This window comes from Macrobrachium nipponense, chromosome 1, assembly GCF_015104395.2.
Source record: "Macrobrachium nipponense isolate FS-2020 chromosome 1, ASM1510439v2, whole genome shotgun sequence".
In the NCBI taxonomy this organism is placed as follows: domain Eukaryota; kingdom Metazoa; phylum Arthropoda; class Malacostraca; order Decapoda; family Palaemonidae; genus Macrobrachium; species Macrobrachium nipponense.
Window position 1 is genome coordinate 199256214 of NC_087200.1, and position 26591 is coordinate 199282804.

General features: G+C 36.6%; 1 protein-coding gene across 1 annotated transcript; it reads right to left on the minus strand.

Annotated features, from left to right (window-relative positions):
* Window positions 1–1229: 1229 nt before the first annotated feature.
* LOC135220012 (uncharacterized) lies at window positions 1230–21838 on the minus strand. The gene is made up of 7 exons (XM_064257308.1): window positions 21782–21838; window positions 13988–14057; window positions 11999–12678; window positions 11423–11630; window positions 5739–5931; window positions 4947–5113; window positions 1230–3932 (listed from the first exon to the last, which is right to left on the minus strand). The coding sequence occupies exons 2-7, from the start codon at window positions 13988–13990 to the stop codon at window positions 3651–3653; spliced, it is 1533 nt and encodes a 510-aa protein (XP_064113378.1). The 5' UTR covers window positions 13991–14057; window positions 21782–21838; the 3' UTR covers window positions 1230–3650.
* Between the last annotated feature and the right edge of the window lie 4753 nt (window positions 21839–26591).

Genomic DNA, 26591 nt, shown 5'->3' on the forward strand with positions numbered 1-26591 from the left:
GATAATGCGAATTTCTCATTTTTGTAAAGATAAGTAATTTAGAATCGGTTGCCTTCAAACATTAACGACTGAAAGAACATAACTTTTTAAATCTGATAAAAGCAGTTATTGTAGCGCATTACTGTAAAGCTTCCCAACCCCTATTGCTGTTATACCCCCCACAGTATTCTGTTCCAGATAGTAAGTCATATGTATACCGAAATTAGATATGATATATTAGTAAAGTTACTAAGTCTACGGGACATTTCCGACTTTAATTCTGTTTTCACCATAACCTTTCCTGGTTCGATGTTGACGTATATTTAAAAGCTCATCAAATTCGGTCAAGAATTGTGGATTTGTATAGCGTTCGTACAAACATACACTCTCCCATATATATGTATAATATATTATATATATATATAGATATATATATATATATATATTGTGATGAAGTGGCCAAGTGTCTGGTTACTACATTTACCAATCAAGAAATAGTTACCTCACAACAGCCAGATACTTGAACCTTCATCACAGATAAAATGTAACTGAACACTAAAGGTAACAGTGATCCCTTAAAAAAAAGCTGATTAATCATGTAAAAAATCAGTCTAAGTTCCTTAAAACAAGTGTGAGGTGATCAGCTTAAATTAGTCAAAGGTCATCACTCCAACAACAATGAAGAAATTCTATTTCCATGGTTCTAACCTACTTTAAGAAAATAAAAGGAAAACAACCCAATATATCACTCAAAGAGGCTACCTCTACCAAAATTCTATTACTGGTGGTCAATTAATGAGGCACTGCCTTGTGAGGGGAGGGGGTGGGATCAGTGTCTTGAGGGAGCAAGTGCCCCTCCCAGCGGTGTCCCCACCAAAAAATGATGCCCCTGATTGCAATACTGTGCAATGCTTACAATCAACATGTTCACTTTCCAAGAATTTCCTGTGCTAGTTACACACGATATCTTATGCTGTGGAGCTGCAAGAGATAATTTGCATTTACGAACAAGACAGATTGTAGTATGGAAGCTAAGCACAGAGGCTGGAGAATATTGACTGTAGTATAGTGATTTTAGTGCAGAGGCTAAGTACTACAGAGGCTATAGTACAGCCACTAGGGCAGTGGTTCTCAACCATTTTGTTCATCTGTGCCCCTTTGGCATTGTTATAGATTCCTATGTACTTCTAAAAGTTGAGGATAAAGAAAAGCAATGAAATTGATGCAATTTTATTATGAAATCTGTTTGTGTAGACTGCATAAGAATATTAATGGTAATAACTTCAATATTCTAAACAGGTAATTTATGAAATATTTTAATGCGTCATATACATATCTTGGTATGGTATTAGCGTCGTACCTCGGTGGTCGCGGGTACAATTCTCGACCATTCCATTGAGGAGTGAGAGATGTGTATTTCTGGTGATAGAAGTTCACTCTCGGCGTGGTTCAGAAGTCACGTAAAGCCATTGGTCCCGTTGCTGCATAACCACTGGTTTCATGCAACGTATATACACCATACAAACAAACAAACAAACATATACATATCTTTTTTATGATTATCCATAACATCAGTAAACTAAGTTCACAAGCCTCACTTAATTCATAATTATAAGTATTATGATGCAAGCACATCTTTTCAGATTACAGCTGCGGGAAGTTCCATAACAGTGTGAAACAAATGGTATTCACCCTACTCTTGATATCACTCAAGAAAAAGCTTTGCTTACTAAAATGAGGAAATAAAAAAGAAGACATGACATTGTGCACTCTCAGTGCAGATTACATCATGTATTGCGCAGTACTGGCTATTCTCTCAGATACAATGTACCCCTGAAGTGTACAAATGTACCACTGGGGGTACATGTAGCACAGGGTGGGAACCCCTGCACTAGAGTATAGAGGCTATATTTTAGGGATTGTTGTACAGAAGCCAAGTACAGTGGCTACAATATAGAGGATAGAGTATAGAGATTGTAGTGTAGAAGCTAAGTACAGAGGCTATAATATAAAGGTTGTAATGCAGAAACTGTATAGAGGCTATACTAGCGAGATTTTAGTACAGAATGTAAGTACAAAGTCTATAATATAAAGGCTAGAGGATAGAGATTGTAGTTCAGAAGCTATATACAAAGGCTATAGTATAGATACTGTAGTGCAGAATCTATATACAGAGGCTATAGTATAGAGACTGTTGTGCAGAAGCTATATACAGAGGCTATAGTATAGAGCCTAAATGCTATAGTATTCAGATTGTAGTACTGAAGGGAAGTACAGAGGCTATAATTGAGAATAGTATAGAGGCCATAACGTAGAGGATAAAATATAGAAGATAACTGAAAAAGTTCAAACTCAGAATAATCATACAGAAAACATCAGCATTGGCTCCCATTTCTTGTCATATTTTGGAGAGAGAGAATGTTTTAGAAAGGCCAGCAAAATATATTTGTTTCCGTTTTCGTTGAAGTCTATGTTTTCTTTTAGAGCTGTTTTAGCAGTGACTTACTTGGTTCATTTGACGCTTGTCTTTTGTTAAGAGTATGTGCGCTCAGCTTATTTCGGTTTCGAATATAGGCTTTCTTTACCCACATCTGAAACAAATCAAACTCAGAGAATGCACCTCACGTGCTGCAATTACTTAAGGGTCTTTGCAGTGTCACTTCGCCCTTTAGAGTAGTAGTAGTAGTAGTAGTACTATTCTTCACCCTTTAGGTAGCTGCAATCTATTTCATTCCTGTTGCTGTACATCCGTTCATATTCTTCCTTTCGTCAGACTTTCCACCTTCTCTAACAATTGTTTCATAGTACAAGTGAGAGGTTCTCCTGTTACAGCTCTCTAACCTTCTTTCTGTCATTTTCCCCTTTCAGTGCTGAATGACCTCACAGGTCCCAGCGCTTGGCCTTCAGCCTAAATTGTATATTCTGATTTCTGAGTTGGATCATTTGTTCCTGCTCTCAGGACCTCCTTCTCTCCCTTTCCACTGTGGTAGGAACTGGATCATTCGGAGAGGGTTTCCCAGAAAGAAGCAAATAAGTGTAGAAGTTGGAAGAAGGATAAGTTTCACCCAAGTGGAACCCTAGAGATGGTATTCATGACCTAGAAAACCTAGTAGTTGGAGTGTTGTTGGTGACCAACAGAATTTTCAGTGAGAACTTGTCAAAGGAACGAGGAAGTGTCGCTGGAAGTCGAAATTTATCAGTGTTCGAGTGAAGAATCTCTGCAGGGGGTAGTATTATACTTTTGTAAGTTTTACTCTCAATTTTCCCATAGGTCCCAGTTCTTGGCGTTTGGCCTAAATTGTATATTCTACTCTATTTGACTGAGAAATGGTTAAATGCCTGATCCCAAAGGCCAGAGAACTTAATACAAAAGGAAACAAGCCTCACATGAGTTCAAATGAAGTGAATGAAACCATGACAGCGTACGTCTGGTTAACGCCATCTTCTCTTACCATCAGTACAGTCAAAGACGGGGACAGGGAAATAATATTTAGCTGCAACAGATTATCTGGTAAGTCCTATACGTCCCTCAGTTGGTGATATTCCAAGCCTGTTATAGTTTTCCATTTTCTGTGTACTAACTGCTAAATCCTCCTTCTCTTATTGTAAATCATGACAGTCAATCCTCGTAGATATTGATATACTATGACATTTGTGGTCCAGTTATAAATCTAGGAGCCTTTATTTTTGGAACAGCAGCAAATACCATTTAAAAACATGTCGAGAAACTGATCTATTACTACGAATCCCAGATGGCCCTTATCGTTGCAATTCCAGGCATCGGTGTCTTTGTAGACTGAGCCTACTAAGCGGCAGCCATCCCAGTAGAGGTCTGACAGAGGGATGGTGCTGTCCCACATGGTGAAGTTGGAACTCTTTGCCAGCAGGTCATAGGAGATTCGGTTGTAATGATCGACAAGCCTCTGGTTATAGATTTTGAAGCTCCTGTCATTCTGAGAGAAAAAGAAGAAGAAGAGGTCCATCATTGCTATTATTATTCAGAAGATGAACCCTATTCATATGGAACAAGCCCACCAAAAGAACCATGAACTTGGAAATTCAAGCTTCCAAAGAATATGGTGTTCATTAGGAAGTAAGAGAAGGTGAAGGGAATGAAGAAGAAATATCACCTATTAAAAAGAAAAGATAAATAAAATTTATAAATAGTACATTAATAAATAGATAAAAATGTATTAAAGTGCAAGGAGGATTGTATTAGGGTAGTAATGCATGGCATCTTCCCTTGAACTTTTGAAGTTCCATTTGCAATACATCCTCTTGGAGGCTGTTCCACAATCAAATGGTGTGAGGAATAGGGGACCCTTGAAACTGAGAAGTTTGACAGTGAGGTTAAACATTTACTGCATATTGGTGCTGCTGTCCATTGAATTTGGTTGCTCTCGACAGGTAAAGGGATCAGAGATCAATTGTGAATGTGAAAGATATCTGCTAAAATACAAATAATAAAAAAAATAATGAGAGAGGGAGTGACAGTGATGTTAAGGAATGGTTTTCCAACCTAAGAAAGAGGATTATCAAGTGATACTCAAGTTGTGAACCCCTGGGTCACTCACTGCCTTTTGTCAGGACGTTGGAAAGGTCTCAACAATCTCCATGTTTCAAGCAATTTGTCAAGCATCACTATGTCTGTGCTGATGCACAACCAGTTATGAACAGAATGAGCTGGATAACAGATACACATAAATCAACATGGGAGTGGAAGTGAGGGGCTATGAGATTTTTGACATAAAAACATTTTTTCATCCTAAAACACAATACAGTACTGTATTTTGTAGAGTGCAGTACTGTTTTCATTGTAACTAAACATAATAGGCACGCACAGAACAAAATTTGAACTTATGGCTGGCCAAGGGTAGCTCTCTGAACACAATTTTAAATTACAATCCCTATTGTTCGTATTTCTGAATGTTTGTAACTTGAATGTTCGTAAGTAGGATGGTGTCTACCTTCAAATGATCCTGGAGCTTGAAGATGACTGGTGTGGTCTTTGAAAACTTTGCCAGCAGAGGAGACACCTCCTTCAGCCGATTAAAAAATCTCCTGGAGGAAGCCTCAGCACCTTTGGATAAGTAGGTGGACCCTGTAGCCCTCATAAAATGCATCGCTGTGCCTGCTGTAGAGAGAGAGAAAAAAAAATGAGAAAACAGTAGAATGTTGATGTTCCTTGCTCATGATATTTTGTACAATTTTGGTGAGTCATATCTGTAATCAAAAGTGAAATTTTAATGTCAATAACAAGACCTCACGTGATTTTCCATTATAAAGCATACCTCCTCCATTCCCAATTATTCGACTACCCATTTTTACTCGCCAGAATTGGTTTTGTTGCAGCTAAAAACATTCCTGAAATTTTGGGAGAAGATAATTCTTTGGTTCGACTGCTGAAGATGGTAATTGACTTTTAACTTAGTAATTAAATTGACAGTGCGTCCTTCATGGGTTTCGTTTCTGAAAGGTTGAAACAATTACAAGCAACAACAAATCCCTGGCTCACCCTCAGCGACCAAATGTTAACTACCAGGAGGAGGTCATGCAGTGAATCGTTTTACTAACTTGCTTAGGCATGTCCAGGTCACAGTAATCCTGGTTCAGAAATTCAAGCTAAAATTGAAGGTATCGTCAAATGTGTGGCTTTTACTCAAAAGCTTGGCAATGGGCCGGCCTGGAGGACGAGATGAATATTAACTATGGACCTCCAAATGATCGTAGAGATGGAAGAGAGGAGAACGTATTCTTACCAGTGATTAAGTAGGTAGGTTTACTCTCTTTACCAGACATCCAGGAGGATAGAAATTTTGGAGAGAGAACAAGGAAAGGATCCCAGTAGAATGTAACCCTCAGTGGGGCATCCAAGTGAAGAAGCTCATGCATTGGCACGTGTTTCTTTCTTTTCCAAACTATATCGTTATAGTTAAGATACGTCCATTGATCCTGAAATGACATACAAGCGACATTACTGACAATTTAGCAGTATTTTTCTAAGAGGAATATCCCCAAATTACTGTATTTTCATATCAATTTCATGATCAGATGCACTTTTTGTGATACAAATATTTAAAAAACCAGGTAGAAGTATTTTTAGTGGGGGTTTCTTTAGTTTGAACTAACTAAATAGGCAGTTTTAAGTGTTTTTATAGGGGTTCTAAGTATATGTGGATTCTAGCTATTCGTGGGGGGATCTGGTATGCATGTTCCATGAATTAGGGGGTCCACTGTATATATTATATATATATATATTATATATATATATATATATATAATATTATATATATATATATATTATATATATATACATGAAGGTAAAAGCCTCGAAGGGAAGGGAAACACTGAATTGCTGCGAGATCTTTCGACTCGACCACCTTTACTTAGCAGACTGACATACACAAGAGGATGAGTACGTATACAAGGAAGGGTCCTAGAAATGACTGATAGGGATTATATAATGGGAAATAAGTATCTAGGATCCAACAACCTGGAGAATTAGTAACCTTCCCAAAAACAGGGGTACAGTTTAAGAGGTTTAAAAAAGATTAAGTCTAACTGCTCAGAAACAGGGACAAGACATTTAAAGGATTATACAGGGTGGCAACTGACCACATCCAAAAAAACTTTTTTAAAACAATAAAACCTTTTTTGCAAGGCAAATTTATTCACAAAAATATGTTAAACATACACATACAAAGAAAATATCAATAAGGCAACTAATTTGTATTTAAGTCAGTGATTGTATTTTTAAGGCCATTCTTAAACATGTTATATATACAAGGGTATAAATAATAAAGGCTAGAGCTCACATTAGAATTAAAATTGGAAGTAAGTTGTATAATGGCGCGTTCTAAAAGATTCCGTGACAAGACATCTTTTGATCATTCAATTTATAATGGCGGATTCTAAAAGATTTTGTGACAACATTTTTTGATCCTGCAATTACTGAAACTGCCAACCCAATTAATTTGGTGTTTTTTTTCACTTAAATGAATGAAATTGCATTGGATCTTTGCCCAGTTTTGACAGAATATTTATGCAGTTTAATTCTTACTTCTGAATCCTTACTAGATTGGCTGATATAAAACGAGGGGCAGTCCAAAAATGGAATTTTATATATTATGTTGTTGCTTTCCTTAGGGCCATTTTTATTAAGATTCCTTTTAGTGGGTTATTATAGGAAAAAAACAAAGTTGACCTTAAAAGATTTTCACAATGATTTTATGGTTTCAAAACTGTTAAAAGACAGGCTGAGAATTTTCTTAGATGTTTCTTTCTCCGTGTTACATTATAAAACATTTTATGGGCTTTATTATAGCAAATATCTAATATATGTAAAGGATAACATAAATTTTTCTTATGTATTCAATTTCTCGATCTAGAAGAAAAAATTGTTGTGATATTTAAGATGGTGGCCTGAGTAAAAATGGACATAAGTTAAATGGTTGGTTGGTTCCTATAAATACTAAATTTACATTGAAATGGTTCTCTAAGTATTAAAACTTCTAAGAAAAAAGAAAAGGGAGACAATTGTGTTTTTTCTAATTCTAAAGTAAACTTAATCGATTGGTATACTGGTTATTTAATTTAGAGAGTAAATCATTTACATCAATACCAGGAGGCAAAACAGCAAAAATATCTATACCACTTTAAAGGAACATAAACGATGTTACGTAAATAGCATTTTTAAAGAATTCTATATGCAAGTTGAGAGGAATAATGATGAAGGGTTGCCCATTGCTGTACCAAATATTTGTTGATAAAATTCTCCATTGAGTATAAACTTACAATCACAAATGCACAACCTGGTGAGTGAAATAATGTGACTTACAGGTAGAGGTAATTCATGCTGGGTTAGTTTGTTACTAAGATACTCTAAAATAGAATCTATAGGGGACTTTATGGAAAAGAGAACATAACATCAAAACTAACGAATCTATCCAGTGGGCAGTTATTTTTGTTTTTGTTTATGAACTAAATCTAGAGAATTTATATAATATATATATATATTATATATATATATATATATATATATACATATATATATATAGGTATGTATTATATATATATATATATATATATATATATATATATAATATATATATATATATTTATTTATATATATATATATATAAATATATATCTAATATATATCATATATATATATATATATATATATATATATATATATATATATATATCTATATATATATAGTACATATCTATATATATATATCTTTTTATATATATAACTATAGATATATATAGTATATAGATATATAGATATATATATATATATATATATATACATATATATATATATATAATATATATATATATATATATATATATATCTATATAGTGAAAATTGAAGGCGGTTCTATCAACCAGTAGACATCCGATTAGATTAGATTATAAAATTTGGGCACATAGCCAAACGCCGGAGCCAAGGGGCCATTCAGCGCATATATATCTTAAGAATAAAAAAAGTCGCTGTCGCACAAACAAACATACACACAACCGATCTAACATACAAATCATTCATTCATAAAAACCAAACAAGAAACCTAAAACAATTAAAAGGAAATTACAATTCGTAAAAAAGACCAATATTTTTTAAAAATGTCATAATTTGCTCTGCCTGAGCACCTTCACCTAAAATATCGGCAAGAGTCTTATTTGCCAGCAAACAAACTCTACGTTTGGTTTCAAAATGAGGGCACTCCACCAAAATATGCATCACAGTCAAATCCACATGACAGGTAGAACAGCGAGGAACCTGCCTATCCGCTCCACTCGTCATTAGACACCCGTGAGTATATTTAGTGTGGCCAATACGTAATCTAGCTAAAACTATCTCAGACCTTCTATCCATCCGGGCTATGAGGCCAAGGATGGAACAGAGGCCTAATCGACTTTAATTTAAGATTATTATCTAAAGTAGACCATGGGCGTGCTACTGGTATCTACAGTAAAATCGAATGGTACTTTTAAAATCGGAAACAGGGACGCCCATGTTGGAAATGTGCCTAAGCCTAGTTGCAGCCTTAGCAGCAGCGTCGGCTTGCTCATTCCCAACAATTCCAACATGGGACGGAGCCCAACAAAACCTAACAGAAAATCCTCTTCTATTAATTAAAAGATAAAACCAATCTTGTACTTCTTGCACTAAGGGTGGCAAGAGACTAGGCTTTTGGAAGAAGATTAAAACACTCAAAGAGTCGGTAAAAATGGTGAAAACCTTGTTAGTACAAGAACTATAAAAAATATATTTAAGAGCAATCAAAACTGCCAGCAGTTCAGCTGTAACGAGATTGCATGATCTAATTCTTTCATGGTGAAAGGAAGATTATACGACTCTGAATTTAAACTAACAGCAGGAACAACCGTGGTACCGTCCCTAATATTCCTGAATGCAGGAGAGTAATGTAGGGCACTAGATATATTAGAGAAATGCCTACCAAAGATTTCTGCAACTTCTTCAGAATCAGATATGAGGAAGCCATCAATTTTCAATATAGGCAAGGGAGGTGGAGAAAATTTCCCTTGCAGCTTTCGGATTCTGTTCCAGACTAATGACATAGGGGAATCATGTTTTAATTCTCTTATATATCTGAGAAACGATTCCCTCTTTGCTTGCTTAAATGTTTTCTTTTGCTTAGCAAGAGCTCTTTTATAGATAATTTTATTTACCAAGCAAGGATATCTACGATATCTCTAAATTTGTATTCTGTCGTGTCTCTGATTATTAAAACATCAAGAAAAGGAATTTTATTGAATGGGAAACAGACAATAAAATTCCTTTTCTTGATGTTTTAATAATCAGAGACACGACAGAATACAAATCTACCATATACAGAAAACCAACGTTCTCACTTTCATACATTCACTACTTTAGCTATCACGACATTACTATCAAGATAGGTGTAGCTAGCAACCTGTTCTTAAGAGCCTTACGAATTTGTTCCCCAGAATTCCTGGAAAAAGAATTTGAACTAATTCACAAGCAACTTTCGTCTTTAAAGTATCCTGACCATATAATCGAGAAAGCAATTCACAAAGCAAACGTAATTTTCTACCGACACCCTAAAGACAAGACCAGAGATACACCCAACAATAAAATAAAAATTCCTCACCTGGACACGATTAAGTGAGTAACCCACCCCCTCGGAAAATCTAACCCTTTTGCATTTACTTACCCAAACACCTTAGCCAAATCCCTGATTAACGTCCAACAAAAGACATCTCCCAAGGACACTGGGGTTTACGAGATCCCATGCCAGGACTGTGACCAATCATACATCAGATTTACAGGTAAATCACTTCCCCAGAGATTAATACAACACAAACGGTCAGTTAGGTATGGACAACAGAACTAGGCTATTTTCAACCATATAAATGAACATATCCATAGAATAAACTGGAATTTGTCACATGTAATTTATAGCAGCAACTGCCGGTACAAGAGTCAAATGATGGAATCGGCCTTAATTAATGAACATCTCAAAAGGCGCGTGGGTTTCAGATGTCGTCGACCAAGTTTTCATTCAACTAACACTTAAGAAGATTAAAGGAAGATTATCAGCGGGGGTGACCTAAATTGGCTTGCCTGTGGATGGACTTCTTGGTATAAATACCACCTTTTCTGTAAACTTTTCTCATTCATCTACCTGAAGAGGGAGAAAGCAGTCTCTGAAATATAGTACTTTTCTCTCTATATTTTGGTGTTTTTATGGGCTCCTTTTATTAGATGGAATTCTGTTGTTAGAGAACATTTTTACCAGTCATATATAAATAATATATATATATATATATATATATATATATATATATATATATATATATATATATATATATATATATATATATATGGATGTAAAATTTAGAATTCAGCACAGCACTTAAGGGCTAAGATATCACTAGCAACAAAGGGAACTGAAGGGGGTGGGGGGTGGGAAGGGCTTCCTTGAAACGTGGCTGGTTCTTCCTGTAAACTTTGTGAATTTATCATACCTAATGTCGCTATACATATGGCTTACTATACAGAAAAGAATATTGTGGAGGTAAGACATCAATGGCACCAAAGGGGGTGGGGGTTGGAAAGGGGTGACAGAGAGAGAGTGAGAGGGAGTGGAAGGGGAAAGAGTGAGGGAGGGTTGGAGAGAGGGAGAGAGTAGGAGAGGAAGTCAGAGAGTCGAGGGCTTGTTAGGGAGGAGAAAGAGGGAAAAAGTGAGAGAGAGAAAGTTGATCGGTTGTCATTCAGTTATCCCGGGCAGTGCTGGGTTGGTCAGCTAGTATATATAAATACTGAAGAGGAATGTTTTATGTATGCAATATACAATTACACAAACATTCAGTATTCCATGATGTCTGGTAGCTTCCCCTTGAAATCTTAAGCAATGATTCTCTCTCTCAGATCCAGAGAACCATTCCTTACCTTTTTCATTTCGGAACTGCGGTACATCACCCGACGATTGACAACTAGACGCCTGAAGAAGACTTGAAAGAGATTTCTGATGTGGGAATCTCCCAAGAAGACGAGGTGCACCGAGGGCCTCTTGGAAATGGCCACCACACCCGAAGAAGCTGATGGTGAGGATGAGGAGGAACCACGTCTCTTCCAAGGATTTGGCTGGTTTTTGTTCCTGCGAAGGGAGGAGGAATAGGTATGGCGATGAGTTATTCAACCATAACATTATTATTATTATTATATTCAGATGAACCCTGTTCATATGGAACAAGCCCACCACAGAGGCCGTTGACTTGTTATTCCCAAAGAATATGATGTTCATTTGAAAGAATTGACAGAAGGTAATGGGAAATACACAATTATTATTATTATTATTCAGATGTTGGACACTGTTCATATGGAGCAAGCCCACCACAGGGGCAGGGCCATTAGTTTGAAATTCAAGAAACTTCCAAAGAATATTATTGTGCGTATTCACTTGAAACAACGGTAAGTAACAACAAGAATGAATGGAACAGATCAGAAAAAAAATTAGCTTTTCACCTCCAGACTTCCCAGAGATCCCAAGCGCATTCCACAATGGCCTTGGCTGAGTACTTTCTAAAAGAGAGAGTGTCGGTGCAGGTGAATCTTGGCGTGAGGCTTTTGTAAGCGTAGCACTGCCGGAGGAAGTAACGATGCTGGATTGGGAACGAAAACTTATCAGCACTTGAGAGTGAGAAGTTCATCGCGAAAATGTCTTCCTCAGGGACACGCTGGGGTTGAACTGGAACAGGAACTGGATCTGGATCTCTCTTCTTGGAAACGTTGTCCTTTGGGGCTTGCTCTGTTTCAACTGGAACTGGAACTGGATCTGGATCTCTCTTCTTGAAAACGTTGTCCTTTGGTGCTTGCTCTGTTTGAACTGGAACTGGAACTGGATCTGGATCTCTCTTCTTGAAAACGTTGTCCTTTGGGGCTTGCTCTGTTTGAACTGGAACTGGAACTGGATCTTGAACTGCAGCTGGAGCTGTATCTGGAGCTTGAACTGGATCTGGGTCTGGATCCAGAACTAGATCTGGAACTGAGTAACCACTGGGAAGGGGGCTTTGAAATGTCGTAGTACCAAAATTATTGAGGCTCCGGATCCAGGAGAATGCAAACATGTAGACACAGAAGCCCACGATCACCACTAATTGCCATCGTTCTATTCTCTTTTTACAGCATTTCTCCTTGTTGTCAGTCTGCAACGATATAGTTTTAGGTTATGAATCGCCCTAAAACCGTTCTCCCTTTACTTTAATAAGTGACTTACATTTTTATCCAATTATTTATTAATATTTCAATTTATTCTTTCTCTTCTTATAACTGATCTCATCTTTTTGCATTTCCCATTATCTTCTGTTACTTCTTTCAAATGAACATCATGTTCTTTGGAAGCTTGAATTTCAAGGCAGTGACCCCTGTGGTGGGCTTGTTCTATATGAATAGGGTTCATCCTCTGAATAATAATAGTAATAATAATAATAATAATAATAATAATAATAATAATAATAATAATAGAAAAATGTGCCTTAGTCAACATACAAGAGGGCAAAGTAACAAGGACTGAAGGGTTAAAGCTACCAGATGGGAGCAACATCAAACACATAGATGAGACGGGATACAAATATCTGGGGATAATGGAAGGAGGGGATATAAAACACCAAGAGATGAAGGACACGATCAGGAAAGAATATATGCAGAAACTCAAGGCGATAAGAGATGAAGGACACGATCAGGAAAGAATATATGCAGAAACTCAAGGCGATAATCAAGTCAAAACTCAACGCCAGAAATATGATAATAGCCATGAACACATGGGCAGTACCAGTAATCAGATACAGTGCAGGATTAGTGAAATGGACGAAGGCAGAACTTCGCAGAACGATAAATGGAAATAAAATCTCTCCCATATGTAGGAAGTGTAATACGAAAAATAAGACCATAAACCACATAGCAAGTGAATGTCCGACACTTGCACAGAACCAGTACATAAAGAGGCATGTTCCAAGGGCAAAAGACCTCCACTGGAGGCTGTGCAAGCACCAGCTACCTTGCAGTAATAAGTGGTACGAGCACCAACCTAAGGAGTGATAGAAAACGATCAGGCAAAGATTCTCTGGGACTATGGTATCAGAACAGGTAGGGTGATACGTACAAATAGACCAGACTTGACGCTGATTGACAAAATCAAGAAGAAAGTATCACTCATTGATGTTGCTATACCATGGGACGCCAGAGTTGAAGAGAAAGGGTAAAAAATAGAAAAAAGAAGGAAATGGGATATGCCAGTGGAAATTGTTACCCATAATCATAGGAACAATAGGCACGATCCCAAGTTCCCTGAAAAGGAACCTGGATGATACATTTACATACATTTTGTGGATTTTTTCCATATCTACTGTGGCCAAAGTTTAAGCAGCAGGATTTTTCAGAAACTATCATAGACAGAAGATAGACAGAGAAATATAGATAGATAGATAGATAGATAGATAGATAGATGTTACTCACCATTTCCTCTGAAGGAGAGGCCGGTGTTCTAAGTCTTCTGTTTTCTTCTGAACAGTGGTAATGTTTCCTCCTGCAATGAGTGTGAACCGAATTAGTGAAGGTATCCTTATCTATATTTGCAAATGTTTGAGCATATATATATATATATATATATATATATATATATATATATATATATACACACAAACATAAATACACGAACATTTTAACCATTTGTATTTTCATAGAAAATATATGGTATATAGATTTTCCAGTGTTGGTTTTCTAACGAAATTGCAGCATTCGAATGGAAAGATCTAAACCATTTGACTCTCAACTGGTGTTTCCCACTCAGCGGATTGGATTTGGGAATCTCGGGCACCTTTCGATGCCTTGAACCGTCTTGCCACCCCAGTGTCTTGGGGGCACTGCAGAGGGGCGTCGTTGGTCCATAGTAAGCACTAGTGGTCCATGGTGACAGTTTGTGTGGTCCAGAGGGCATTCTCTATATTTTGGTAGTAAACTGGAGACTGGTCCATGTATTTCTCACTTGACTAAAAATGCAGTGACAAGTATTTTATCTTGATGAATAATTAGCCATTTATTTATTTTTTTTTATTGTATTTCCATTCAGAAAATATACTCCGAAAGGGGGTAGTGCCATCAGTGCACCTCATGCAATGCACTGTAGGCATTACTTGAGGATCTTTGCAGCGTCCCTTTGGCCCCTAGCTGCAACCTCTTCCATTCCTTTTCCTGTACCTCCGTTCATATTTTCTTTCTTCCACCCTGCTTTCGACCCTCTCCTAACAATTGATTTACAGCGCCTATAGAACCTTTTTACTGTCGATTTTCGCTCTCCCTGCTGAATGACCATGTAGGTCCTAGCGCTTGGCATCTGGCCCCTAGCCTAAATTTTCTATTCTGTTCTTTTGTAATAAATACGTTTCAATCCAAAATGTTTGTTGTCTGTGCTTTATTTGTCGTTACTCGAAGGAGAAATGGTCCGAAGTATTTCCTTCCTCTGAAAAAAACGGTGACTTGAGGGTAGATAAATCCTGACCGGTTTCGTCTTCAGAGAGGCATCCTCAGGACGGCTGGTACTTGCTGTTAAATAGAAGAATAGAAGAATTTTGACCACAGGGACCATTGACTTGAAATTCAAGCTTCCGAAGAATAGTGTTGTTATGGTGTTCGTTTGAAAGAAGAGACCACAGAAGGTAACGGAATACAGAAAGCAGGGATCGGTTTTCAAGAAAGAAAAATAAATGGACAAGTAAGGAAATAAATAGATAAAGGTGTCAGTAAATTGTAGGAAACGAGGAGAATCACTTTAGGGAGACTTTTCCACAAATCTCTAGAACTGAGAAGTTCGACAGCGAGGCACATTCACCACGAACCTAGAAATCTATACATTTTACATATTTCCTTGAAATAAAGGGATCCAGTCACTATATAACTCACTGATATATATATATATATATATTATATATATGTGTGTGTGTGTGTGTGTTCTTATAAAAGTATTAGAGCAAACTCATTTATATTTCTTGAGCACCTGGCCAGTTGATTGATTATATTTTTAGCACCTGGCAAGTTGACTAATTATAGTTTTAGCACCTGGCCAGTTGATTAATTATATTTTTGAGCGCCTGTTTAGCATTCTTTGGGCAAGCTTCATTAGCATTGCATCATAGAGCTCTTCTTCGGTGCATGTTGCACCAATCTACAGTTGGTCCAATCTACAGTTGGTCCAATCTACAGTTGGACCAATCTACAGTTGGTCCAATCTACAGTTGGACCAATCTACAGTTGGTCCAATCTACAGTTGGACCAATCTACAGTTGGACCAATCTACAGTTGGACCAATCTACAGTTGGTCCAATCTACAGTTGGACCAATCTACAGTTGGTCCGGACGTGAGTCATGGTTTGGACTTGTGGCCACAGGGACAATTGGGTGAGAAAATGTAGCCCCAATTGTAAAGGTTATCCCTCGTCCTCCCATTGCCACTGCGAGGCCTGTTCAGTGTTCTCCAGTCCTTCCTTGGTAAGCTAGTGCCCCAGGGCAGTCAGTGACTCACAGGGTTCTTGGACTACAATAGCTTCTCTGGAAGTTGGTCCGTATCACTTCCATGATCCACCCCCCTGTACTTTGTGACACCCTTAGGTAGATCTCTGCCTTAGGTTGCCTTGGCATTCGACGGGTCATGAAGCTTTTTTCCGATTGGAGACTGAGTCTCTCTCGTCACTTCTTGTGGTGGTGAAGCTGGTGTCTGCTGTCGTCAGTTTCTCGTAGGTATTTCTGGGTTTTTGATTAGGAGTGGCAGCGGATGTGGTGTGGAGCGATACCTGCGAGTTTATAGGCCAGTGCTAGCTGTGTTTGGCTAAATAGCAACGTCTCCTTTAACACCTGTCAAGTTAACTGCATGACTGATATCTTGAACGTGGACGAAAATTCCGTTAGCACTGTGTATAACCATAGAACTTTTACTTAATAATCTTGAGATTCTATGTGCTCAGCCTTTAGTATATGTCGGGGGAGTTCCTTAAGTATATGCTTTTCCCATTGGAAAACAATAAATTGTTCTGAATAAATAGCTCTGCTAGATGCCATCCAGTTTAAATGAGGTTCTGTTATTAATAATTGCATGTTTATGTCTATATGTAGTATATATATATATATATATATATATATATATATATATATATAATATATATATATATATATACATCGAGCTACAAATGTCCTTTAATATCGAACCTTCAAATTCAGGACGCACAGTGAAGCATTTTAGACCACACATTGTGTTTCCCTAATTTGTTGGTTTGATGGTTAGCGCCCGTGAGCCGACTAATTTCTTATCGACTAAAAAGTTCCCCTTCGGTTAACATAGATGAAAGTATATTAATTTTGAGGTAGAGCGAATTAGATATTAAAGGACATTTGTAGCTCGATGTAGATATATATATATATATTATATATATATATATTTAATTTATATATATATAATATTATAATATATATTATAACATCTAATATATATATATATATATATATATATATATATATATATATATACATAAACATACAATTATTAATATCAGAACCTCATTTAAAGTGGATGGCATTTAGCAGAGCTATTTATTCAGAACAATTTATTGTTCTTGAGTGGGAAAAGCATATACTTAAGGAACTCTCCCGACAATACTAAAGACTGTGCACATAAAATCCCAAGATTATTAAGTAAAAGTTTTATGGTTGTTCACAGTACTAATGGAATTTTCATCCACGTTCAAGATATCAAGATAGCGCAGTCGAACCAGTGAGTGAAGCCAGTCGGGGACTCCAACCGGGACCCCCAATTGAGAGCGTCTTCCGGAAATCCCAATTCGATCAACTTTAGTTTCTTTCGTAGAAGTGAGTTTGAGTTAATCAAGCACCTTCCCAATCCCACCTCGGCCAACCGTGCAAGGAAGACTGACTACTCATTAGTTCCCGGACCCTCCTGTGAGGCCCCGTTCCATGAAGTGCAGGTGTAAGAATTAGCATAGTGAAATTGACCATTTTTTCAACCGCCACGACACATGTACGATAGTGCTGAAATTTTGCTCTTGGTTTGTTCTTTGTGTATCATCGGGCAATAGTTTTCTCAATAGCAAGACACCTTCCTTCAACCAAACTGTTGGATATATTCTACTGATATAAGAAACTTTCAGCTTGGTTTAATAGTGTGTAAAAATAAAACCAAAGGTACTAAAAGGGACAGTTGAACAAGATCGGCTTTCTCTTGCTAAAATTTTGAGCACCTGCTACATTTGACAATAATACGAAAATTAGGATAAAGGAAAGTTTAACCAATTGTCAGCAGATTTTTATTGATTCTTGTGTCAGTTATCAGCAATTTTGATTGATTCAAGTGTCAGTTATCAGCATTGTTATTAAATCATGTGTCACTTGTCAGGAGTGAGTAATTTTTGTTGTTACAATATCATCTAAAATTGGCCTTAATATGGATTCAGGTCTTTTCCCTTTATATAACCGCACGCTTTTGGCCTTCTAGTTCGGGTCTCTCTCTTTCTCTCTCGCCTTCATTTCGATTGAAGACTCTTTCCTTTTATGTAACCTTCGCGTGCATTTAGCCGCATAGTCCAAGACCTCTCTCTTTCTCCCGAAGGTCAAGTGTGCGATTCCATCCCAGAAAAACACTTGAGAGAATGACCGAGCAACTATCGCCGATAACATCATCGCCAGCAGCGAATATAAAGGTGAAATATTGGAAGATACGTGAGAGAGTCGTTCTCTTAGATGGTTTCACGTGAGACTTCCCTCCCACTTAGCTCGGGATTTCATGACACAAATAACACTCATGTATATATATGAACGTATACGTATGTATACATATTAGCTATGAGAGTAAGGAGAGGTCTGTTTGTCATTATCATTATTATTATTAATATTATTATTATTCACATGAACCCTATTCGTATGGAACAAGCCCAACGCATGAGTCAATGACTTGAAATTCAAGCTTCCAAAGAGTATGGCGTTCATTTGAAACAAGTAACAGAAGGTAATGGGAAATACATAAAGGAAAAATCATATATCAAAGAACATAAATTTTTTAAAAATAAATAAATCACTGAAAATGTAAATAAATCATTAAAACACCTTGAACCTTTGAAGTTCAAAAGGAAATTAATAAATGATCCGTACTTCTTATGCCAATGAAGGAAAGTTAGTAAGTCGATATACCAACCAGTTGAGGAGACAATAATGTCTAGCGTACACCAGTCGCAAAAATACCTAACAATTCAGTTAATTTAGATATTACCATACATTAACATGTAGAAACTTTTGGAGAGGGCACAATATTAGCCTGTAACCGATGTGGGCTTCACAGACTTTGCAGATGTCTTCTGTAAATATTTAATGCATCTAACAATCATTCTCAACAATGGTACCAGCACAAGTTGAGAAAATACCATAAACTGTTGACTGTGTTCTCTGCTATCAATACTGGCAATTACACAAGCAAATCCATCAACCTAGTGCTATGTAAGATACTAAAGTAATTATAAACGCTTCAACTGAAATGCCATAGTATACTGATATCTATCTACTTAACCTCCTTTTCAACTTTGGAACTTTCAGTTATATATATGAAGCTCTGCTTGAACAAAGAAAGTCTCATGAGTGCTGAATAACAGCAGATGAAGCGTTATCACACAATAAATGATTCCTTTCATCATCACTTGACCTCCTGCTACAGGTAAATGCGAAATTAGGCTTACTGTAATGGTTGATAAATTTCCACTCATATAAGTCCACATTTCGTTCCTTGGCGCGGGGAGGGGGAGGAGGGGGAATTAGCTGTGTTAGCTTGATAGCTAAGAGCTAATTTACCATAGCCTATGTTTAAACAGGTGCAGGCAGGAGCAGGCTCAAACCTGAATCTAAAATGAGTTGATTCTAAAGGCCTGTCAACACGATCGGGCCTGATCGGCGGACTTTCCCTCTAACGGGCAAACCGTCAAATTGCCCGATGAGTCTTGTAGCAAAATCACCACGGTGGTGCCCGATTGGCTTTTACCTCGACCCTGGCAGACGGTTGTTAACCATATACATTTCTTTTACTGAGCCATTCTTTGCACCATATTCTCTTCTTTTTCTCCTTTTTCATCACACACAAAGCAATTATCATGCCACGCTATCTTCTTCTTTGCTGTAATCACCATGTTTATCGTACCGCACTGAACACACTACTAGCATCGTCGGACACACCCACCGCTCCATCGCCTCACCCGTGTGGACAACATTCATGGCATGGGTGAGCCCGCCAGAATTTGCCCGTGAACCCCGTAGCACGCCGATTAGGCCGGCTCGTGTGGACAGGCCTTTACACTCGCACAGACAGCTGGAAGCGATCATGGGCGTCATCTTGAAGGGTGGGGCGGGGCGCGGGGGGGGGGGGGGGGTGGCTAGACATATCAACATCCTCAACTTTTTCCTCTATGTTTTATATAATAGAGGCTGGAAATAAGGCTTTCACTACAAACAAGTAATAATCATGATCTGTCATGTTCATGTCTCGCTGCAGTTGACCGTCAAGACATAGCTAATAAATTTGTAAACAAAGTGCCAGACACACGGGCAAATATTGTTTGCCAATTTTTAATGCTCCTATTTTGTTTAGCTGTATCCAGAGAGAAAACACTTTCTTCATTAATTGCAAAAATGTTTTAATCGCCTTCATGCATCTCTATCTTCCACCACTAGTTCTCTTCTCATCCAACTATGTTATTGCTAGCAAAATTTCCATTTCACACATTCAACAATCAATTTATTCAGTATTGTCCCGTTCTAAGATTTCTCTTGCTTTTCCACTAGTAATGTCAAAAGCAGTACACATTCTCATTCTTGTCATTCACTTACTCACAACCTCTTTTCCTATCATTCCTAACCTTAAATATTAAAACCCACATTGGAGTAATAGGCTTTTTATTGTTAAAGAACACTACTATTTTGACTCAATGGAGTCCTATAAATCCTATAATATATGACACCTTAAACTAATAAGTTTATTTTTATCCTTATCACTTGTACCGTAAAAGTTTGTAGAGATAAATACTGATCATAGTCTCTACAGCGTTAATGGAAGTCTATGCTGAGAATGTCACAGAAGACTTGTACCGCATTTTAGCCAAACTGTAAATTATGGACTTATAAACTTGTTGACTGACTAATATAGAAAACCAGTCATCCTTTTCCCTTAATATCATGTATTTATTCATATTTACATGGCATTAAAATGCACCAAATCATGTTTATTTCTTCAAAAAATTTCTCGTGGGAGTACAGCGCCCACCCAACCACAAACCACTAAGTTGGATAGGCGAGATATTATTACCCTGCAATTTTCAGAATGAACCCCCCCACCCCCCAACTTTTAGAGACCCTGGGAGCGCTGAGATTTGAGTTGAAATCGTCAATTACCGCATTAAAATACGGTTGACGTGTGCCAACGCAGAGGCTGGCAATACTAATCGATCATTAGTCACTAGGCCTAGTCCTTCCATATTAAACAAATGTTCGTAAATAGTACGTAAATGGCACTCTACACTGTAATTACAGAAATAAAAAAGAGAATATGAAACATGTTATCAAGTACAAGTATCTCCTAAAAGTTATAAATCAGCTTATTGTGGGATCCGAACCACATTACATCGGGAAATGGATTTCTATCACCAGAAATACAAGATTGAACGAATCCAGTTTGGTTGTATAACGTCAATTCATAGTCCTTTACATTTAGTCATACACCCTCTACCTTTTCTCCAGCCTTCCCCCGCCTCCTCTTTTCTTCTCTCTTTTCTGGGGGGGGGGGGGGGGCGGTGCCGTTCATTAAATCAGAAGACAACCTTTAACGGCCAAGACCAAGTGTTCAACTTACCTAAACTTCGGTCATTTGGCTCTTTAGCTACACCAGGCTTTAGATAATATATCATTTAACGTAATTTTCAACGATTATATATTAATATATTAAAAGTGATTAATGGAAAGAATATTCATACATAAGGGCGCCGTTACGAGACGTTCTCACGACACTTGTGTTAGTTCAACCTCCATCGGCCTAGATTTAGTGGCTCAATCAGTCTAAACTTCAAGCTTCATTTGTCTCTTTATCTACGCCATGCTGCTGATATTTTATCGCTGAATTTCATTGTCGTCCTCCCGATATAACATAAATAAGTGGAGAGAATATCTGCATGAAAAAAAAAATAATAATAATAAAAAAAAAGGAATAGCACTCACCAACGGTTGAGGAAGAGGTCTGGGAACGGGTGAATGAACTTTCGACTTGCATTTAAAAAGGAGCATTTGAGAGTGAAATCTTTAGCATTCTTCGCCCACTTCTATGTCTCCTTTGCTCCCACTGACCTTTCCGAGCCTGTAGCCTCATATTCGATGCAAATCTCGTAATAAAGCGTAACACTATTTAAAAAAAACATTAACGAGACATCAAGACATCTTGCCATGGTTCATGACTTGGCGGGTTATCCCGCCCGAATGGTCGGTGTTAAATCGTTGACATAAGCGACTAAATCATTTTTTAAATTTACTCTTATAATTATTTTCAGCATTATGCACATAGGCTTTTTTTGGAATATATGAACCTCTACATTAAAGATCTAAAATAATATATTTTAATTTATCCCTAATAAAATGTTTAAATATAAACTATAAATTTATTTTTGACAATGATACCAGGGGAACCCGTTGTACAAAAGTGTAAACCCCGTTCATGACATGGCGTCCAGAATAGATCACGATTTACTGTTATGGTTTGCCGGTGTTTATGGAGTCTTTTTAAATTTTCGAATTTCAATGTGGTCATAGCCGTAACTGGTTTATTCACTCTTTCATTCTGTATTATCACTGATTCTTGGAAACTGTATTTTAAACGATAACGTATTCTGAGAAATCAAACTTATGCCGCCAATTCGATGGGTACACCCTGTGTGTATTGACTAGATGAATAAGTCATTAAACTGTGCGTCTAGCAGTTCACCAAATGTTCATATTAACATCAGAATACGTATTTCTTAAAGGTAAAATGTAATAAATAGTTAACCATTAACGTAAGGTACGCTATTACCTCTTCATTATTATCATATATTAATATATTATAATAATAATGCTCCCTCAGACACCTTCGCCAACGGCCATCAGACAGGGGTCTTTTAATGTATATATGTCTATGCAACTTTCACCATTACTTTGCCGTTTTCTACGGTCATTATTCTATGCAACATCATAACATTAGACTCAGTAACATTGATTATTAATATCAACATCACTGGCCATTTTTCGTGTAGGCCTAAACTCTGAACTTTCCAAAGTAATCTCTGGTATAGCTTTCAAAAACTGTTTTCGAAATCTATGAGCTTTGCGATATACGTATATTGTCTCTTCTTACATATATACATATATATATATAATATATATATATATATATATATATATATATATGTATGATGTATGTATGTGTATACATATATGTGTATATTAAGTTTGTGTATATGTGTATACCTATGTATAGCATACTCACATAAATACACATGAATTCTAATGTAGTAATTCCTAAGACAAGAATAAAAATAAATAAATAAATAAATAAAATTAAGGTGTTAGACCACCGAGACGGTCCAGGATAAACCATAACCTTTGATCAAAATAAATAAATAAATAAATAAATAAAAAAAAAACATAAATACTTTTTTTTTCAAAATCAAAAGTGTAAAGAATTCATGTCTTGTTTTTCTCATATTTTTATTTTTAATTTTTTAGGTGACTGGGGCGGTGGGGGAAAAAGACTGGTCCGAGTTGGGGTGGAAGAAGGGGCTATCCTGCTTGGTATTTTATAACCTTGACATTCTATAACCTTTGGTATTTTATAACTTTGGTATTTTTATGATCCTGAAATTTTATAAATTTCATATTTTATAACCTTGGTACTTTAATAACATTGAAGTCTTATAACAATCATATTTCATAGCCTTTAAATTTTATAACTTTCATATTTTATAACCTTGGTATTTTTATAACCTTGATATTTTATAACCTTGGTATTCTTGTAACCTTGATATTTTATAACCTTGGTATTCTGATAACCTTGATATTTTATAACCTTGGTATTCTGATAACCTTTTAACTGATACTTCATAACCTTGATAGTCTTGTAACCTTGATGTTTTATCACTTTTATAACCTTGGTAGTCTTGTAACCCTGACGTTTTATACCTTGGTATTCTTATGGTATTCTTGTAACCTTGATAACTTATAACTTCCATATTTTATAACCTTGATATTTTATAAACTTCATACTTTTGAATTGTGATATCTGATAACCTTGATACTTTACAATTTCATATTTTAGAAACTTGATATTCCATAAACTTGATATTTTATGACATCGATATTTCATATCCATGACATTTGATAACCTCAATATTTGATAACTTACATACTCATAACCTTGACATTTTTTAACTTTGGTATTTTACAACATAGATATTTTATAACTTTGATATTTTATGCCTTGATTTTTATACCTTGATATTTTATGCCTTGATTTTTATACCTTGATATTTTATGCCTTGATTTTTATACCTTGATATTTTATGCCTTGATTTTTATACCTTGATATTTATGCCTTGATACCTCATAAGCTTGATATTTTATAACCTTCATTATTGCATAACCTTGATGTTTCATAACCTTAATATTTATAAACTTCATCATAACTTTATATTTTACAACCTTGGTGCTTTCTATAATCTTGATATTTTATAGCCTTGATGTTTGACTGAAAGGGAACTTAATTTCATTACAAGAAAAAATAATATAACCAATATATTAAAAGACATTTTTGGTGGTTGGCCTAAACAGATATGGGTCTAATTTTGTAGTGTAATCATTTCGTCCTATTTGGTTTTCTTTGTCATTTTACTCTGATAACATGTAGTTCATTCTTTACTTCCATATTACTTTCTCCGTCGAAAGCTTGAATAATAATAATAATAATAATAATAATAATAATAATAATAATAATAATAATAATAATAATAATAATAATAATAATAATAATAGCAAGGATTGTATCTGGGGACATCACGATGGAGTTTGGAATAGAAAAATGTGCCTTAGTCAACATACAAAAGGGCAAAGTAACAAGGACTGAAGGGATAAAGCTACCAGATGGGAACAACATCAAACACATAGATGAGACGGGATACAAATACCTGGGAATAATGGAAGGAGGGGATATAAAACACCAAGAGATGAAGGACACGATCAGGAAAGAATATATGCAGAGATTCAAGGCGATACTCAAGTTAAAACTCAACGCGGGAAATATGATAAAAGCCATAAACACATGGCCAGTGCCAGTAATCAGATACAGCGCAGGAATAGTGGAATGGACGAAGGCAGAACTTCGCAACATAGACCAGAAAACGAGAAAACATATGACAATACACAAAGCACTACACCCAAGAGCAAATACGGACAGACTATACATAACACGAAAGGAAGGAGGGAGCACTGGGGCAATATATGAAGACCAGTGAAGACGAGTGGCTCAAGAGTGCATGGGAAGAAGGACTAATAAAAGTAGACGAAGACCCAGAAATATACAGAGGCAGGAGAAAGGCAAGCAGAATAGAGGAATGGCATAACAAACCAATGCACGGACAATACATGAGACAGACTAAAGAACTAGCCAGCGATGACACGTGGCAATGGCTACTGAGGGGAGAGCTCAAGAAGGAAACTGAAGGAATGATAACAGCGGCACAAGATCAGGCCCTAAGAACCAGATATGTCCAAAGAACGATAGATGGAAATAACATCTCTCCCATATGTAGGAAGTGCAATACGAAAAATGAAACCATAAACCACATAGCAAGCGAATGTCCGGCACTAGCACAGAACCAGTACAAAAAGAGGCATGATTCAGTAGCAAAAGCCCTCCACTGGAGCCTGTGCAAGAAACCTTGCAGTAATAAGTGGTACGAACACCAACGTAAAGGAGTGATAGAAAACGATCAGGCAAAGATCCTCTAGGACTATGGTATCAGAGCAGATAGGGTGATACGTGCACATAGACCAGACGTGACGTTGATTGACAAAATCAAGAAGAAAGTATCACTCATTGATATCGCAATACCATGGGACACCAGAGTTGAAGAGAAAGAAGGGAAAAAATGGATAAGTATCAAGACCTGAAAATAGAAATAAGGATATGGGATATGCCAGTAGAAATTGTATCCATAATCATAGGAACACTAGGCACGATCCCAAGATCCCTGAAAAGGAATCTGGAAAAACTAGAGGCTGAAGTAGCTCCAGGACTCATGCAGAAGAGTGTGATCCTAGAAACGGCTCACATAGTAAGAAAAGTGATGGACTCCTAAGGAGGCAGGATGCAACCGGAACCTCACACTATAAATACCACCCAGTCAGTCGAATTAGAAGACTGTGATAGAGCAAAAAGAAAAAAAAAAGAAAAAAAAAATAATAATAGAAATTGGTTACCTATTCCTTCTTGTGCTTTGCACTTTTGTCATGTTTCACTCATTCTCTTTAAGCTTCGTTCAGGAGCTGCCTTGTAGGTTGAATGTTGTTTTGAAGTTAAGAAAAATACACATAATCTGCAGAAAATCATAATTCATTATCGACATTTTAAACAACATTTAGTGAAAACATTATACGTAAAGTGTTCCAATTGTATCGTATTATTTTGAACTCTTAGTTCGAGTTGTTCCCCTCAATGTAAGAATAACCATAAATAAAAATGTTCCTTTCATTGTCAACCATTCATTGGTAAGGAGGTAAGATATTATAGTCCAGTGCTTTAGGATTAGAGGGCCACCTTTTCAACTACTTTTCTTAGTCTGAAGCAGCATACCATTCAATAAAATACTGTGTCCATTATTGCTCACACAGTTGCACTGTGGAACAGCCTCCCTGAGGATGTGCAAGAGAAGATGCATTGCAATACAACCCTGAAGCAATTCTCCTCGTAATTTAAGTGATTTGCTTATGTCTAAATGGATTCATT

Coding starts and splice junctions, on each gene's coding strand:
- LOC135220012 (XM_064257308.1), bottom strand. Junction 11,631..11,998: donor GATCTCTGGGAAGTCTGGAG/GTGAAAAGCTAA, acceptor CTCCCTTCGCAG/GAACAAAAACCAGCCAAATC. Junction 5,114..5,738: donor ACCTACCTACTTAATCACTG/GTAAGAATACGT, acceptor CTCTCTCTACAG/CAGGCACAGCGATGCATTTT.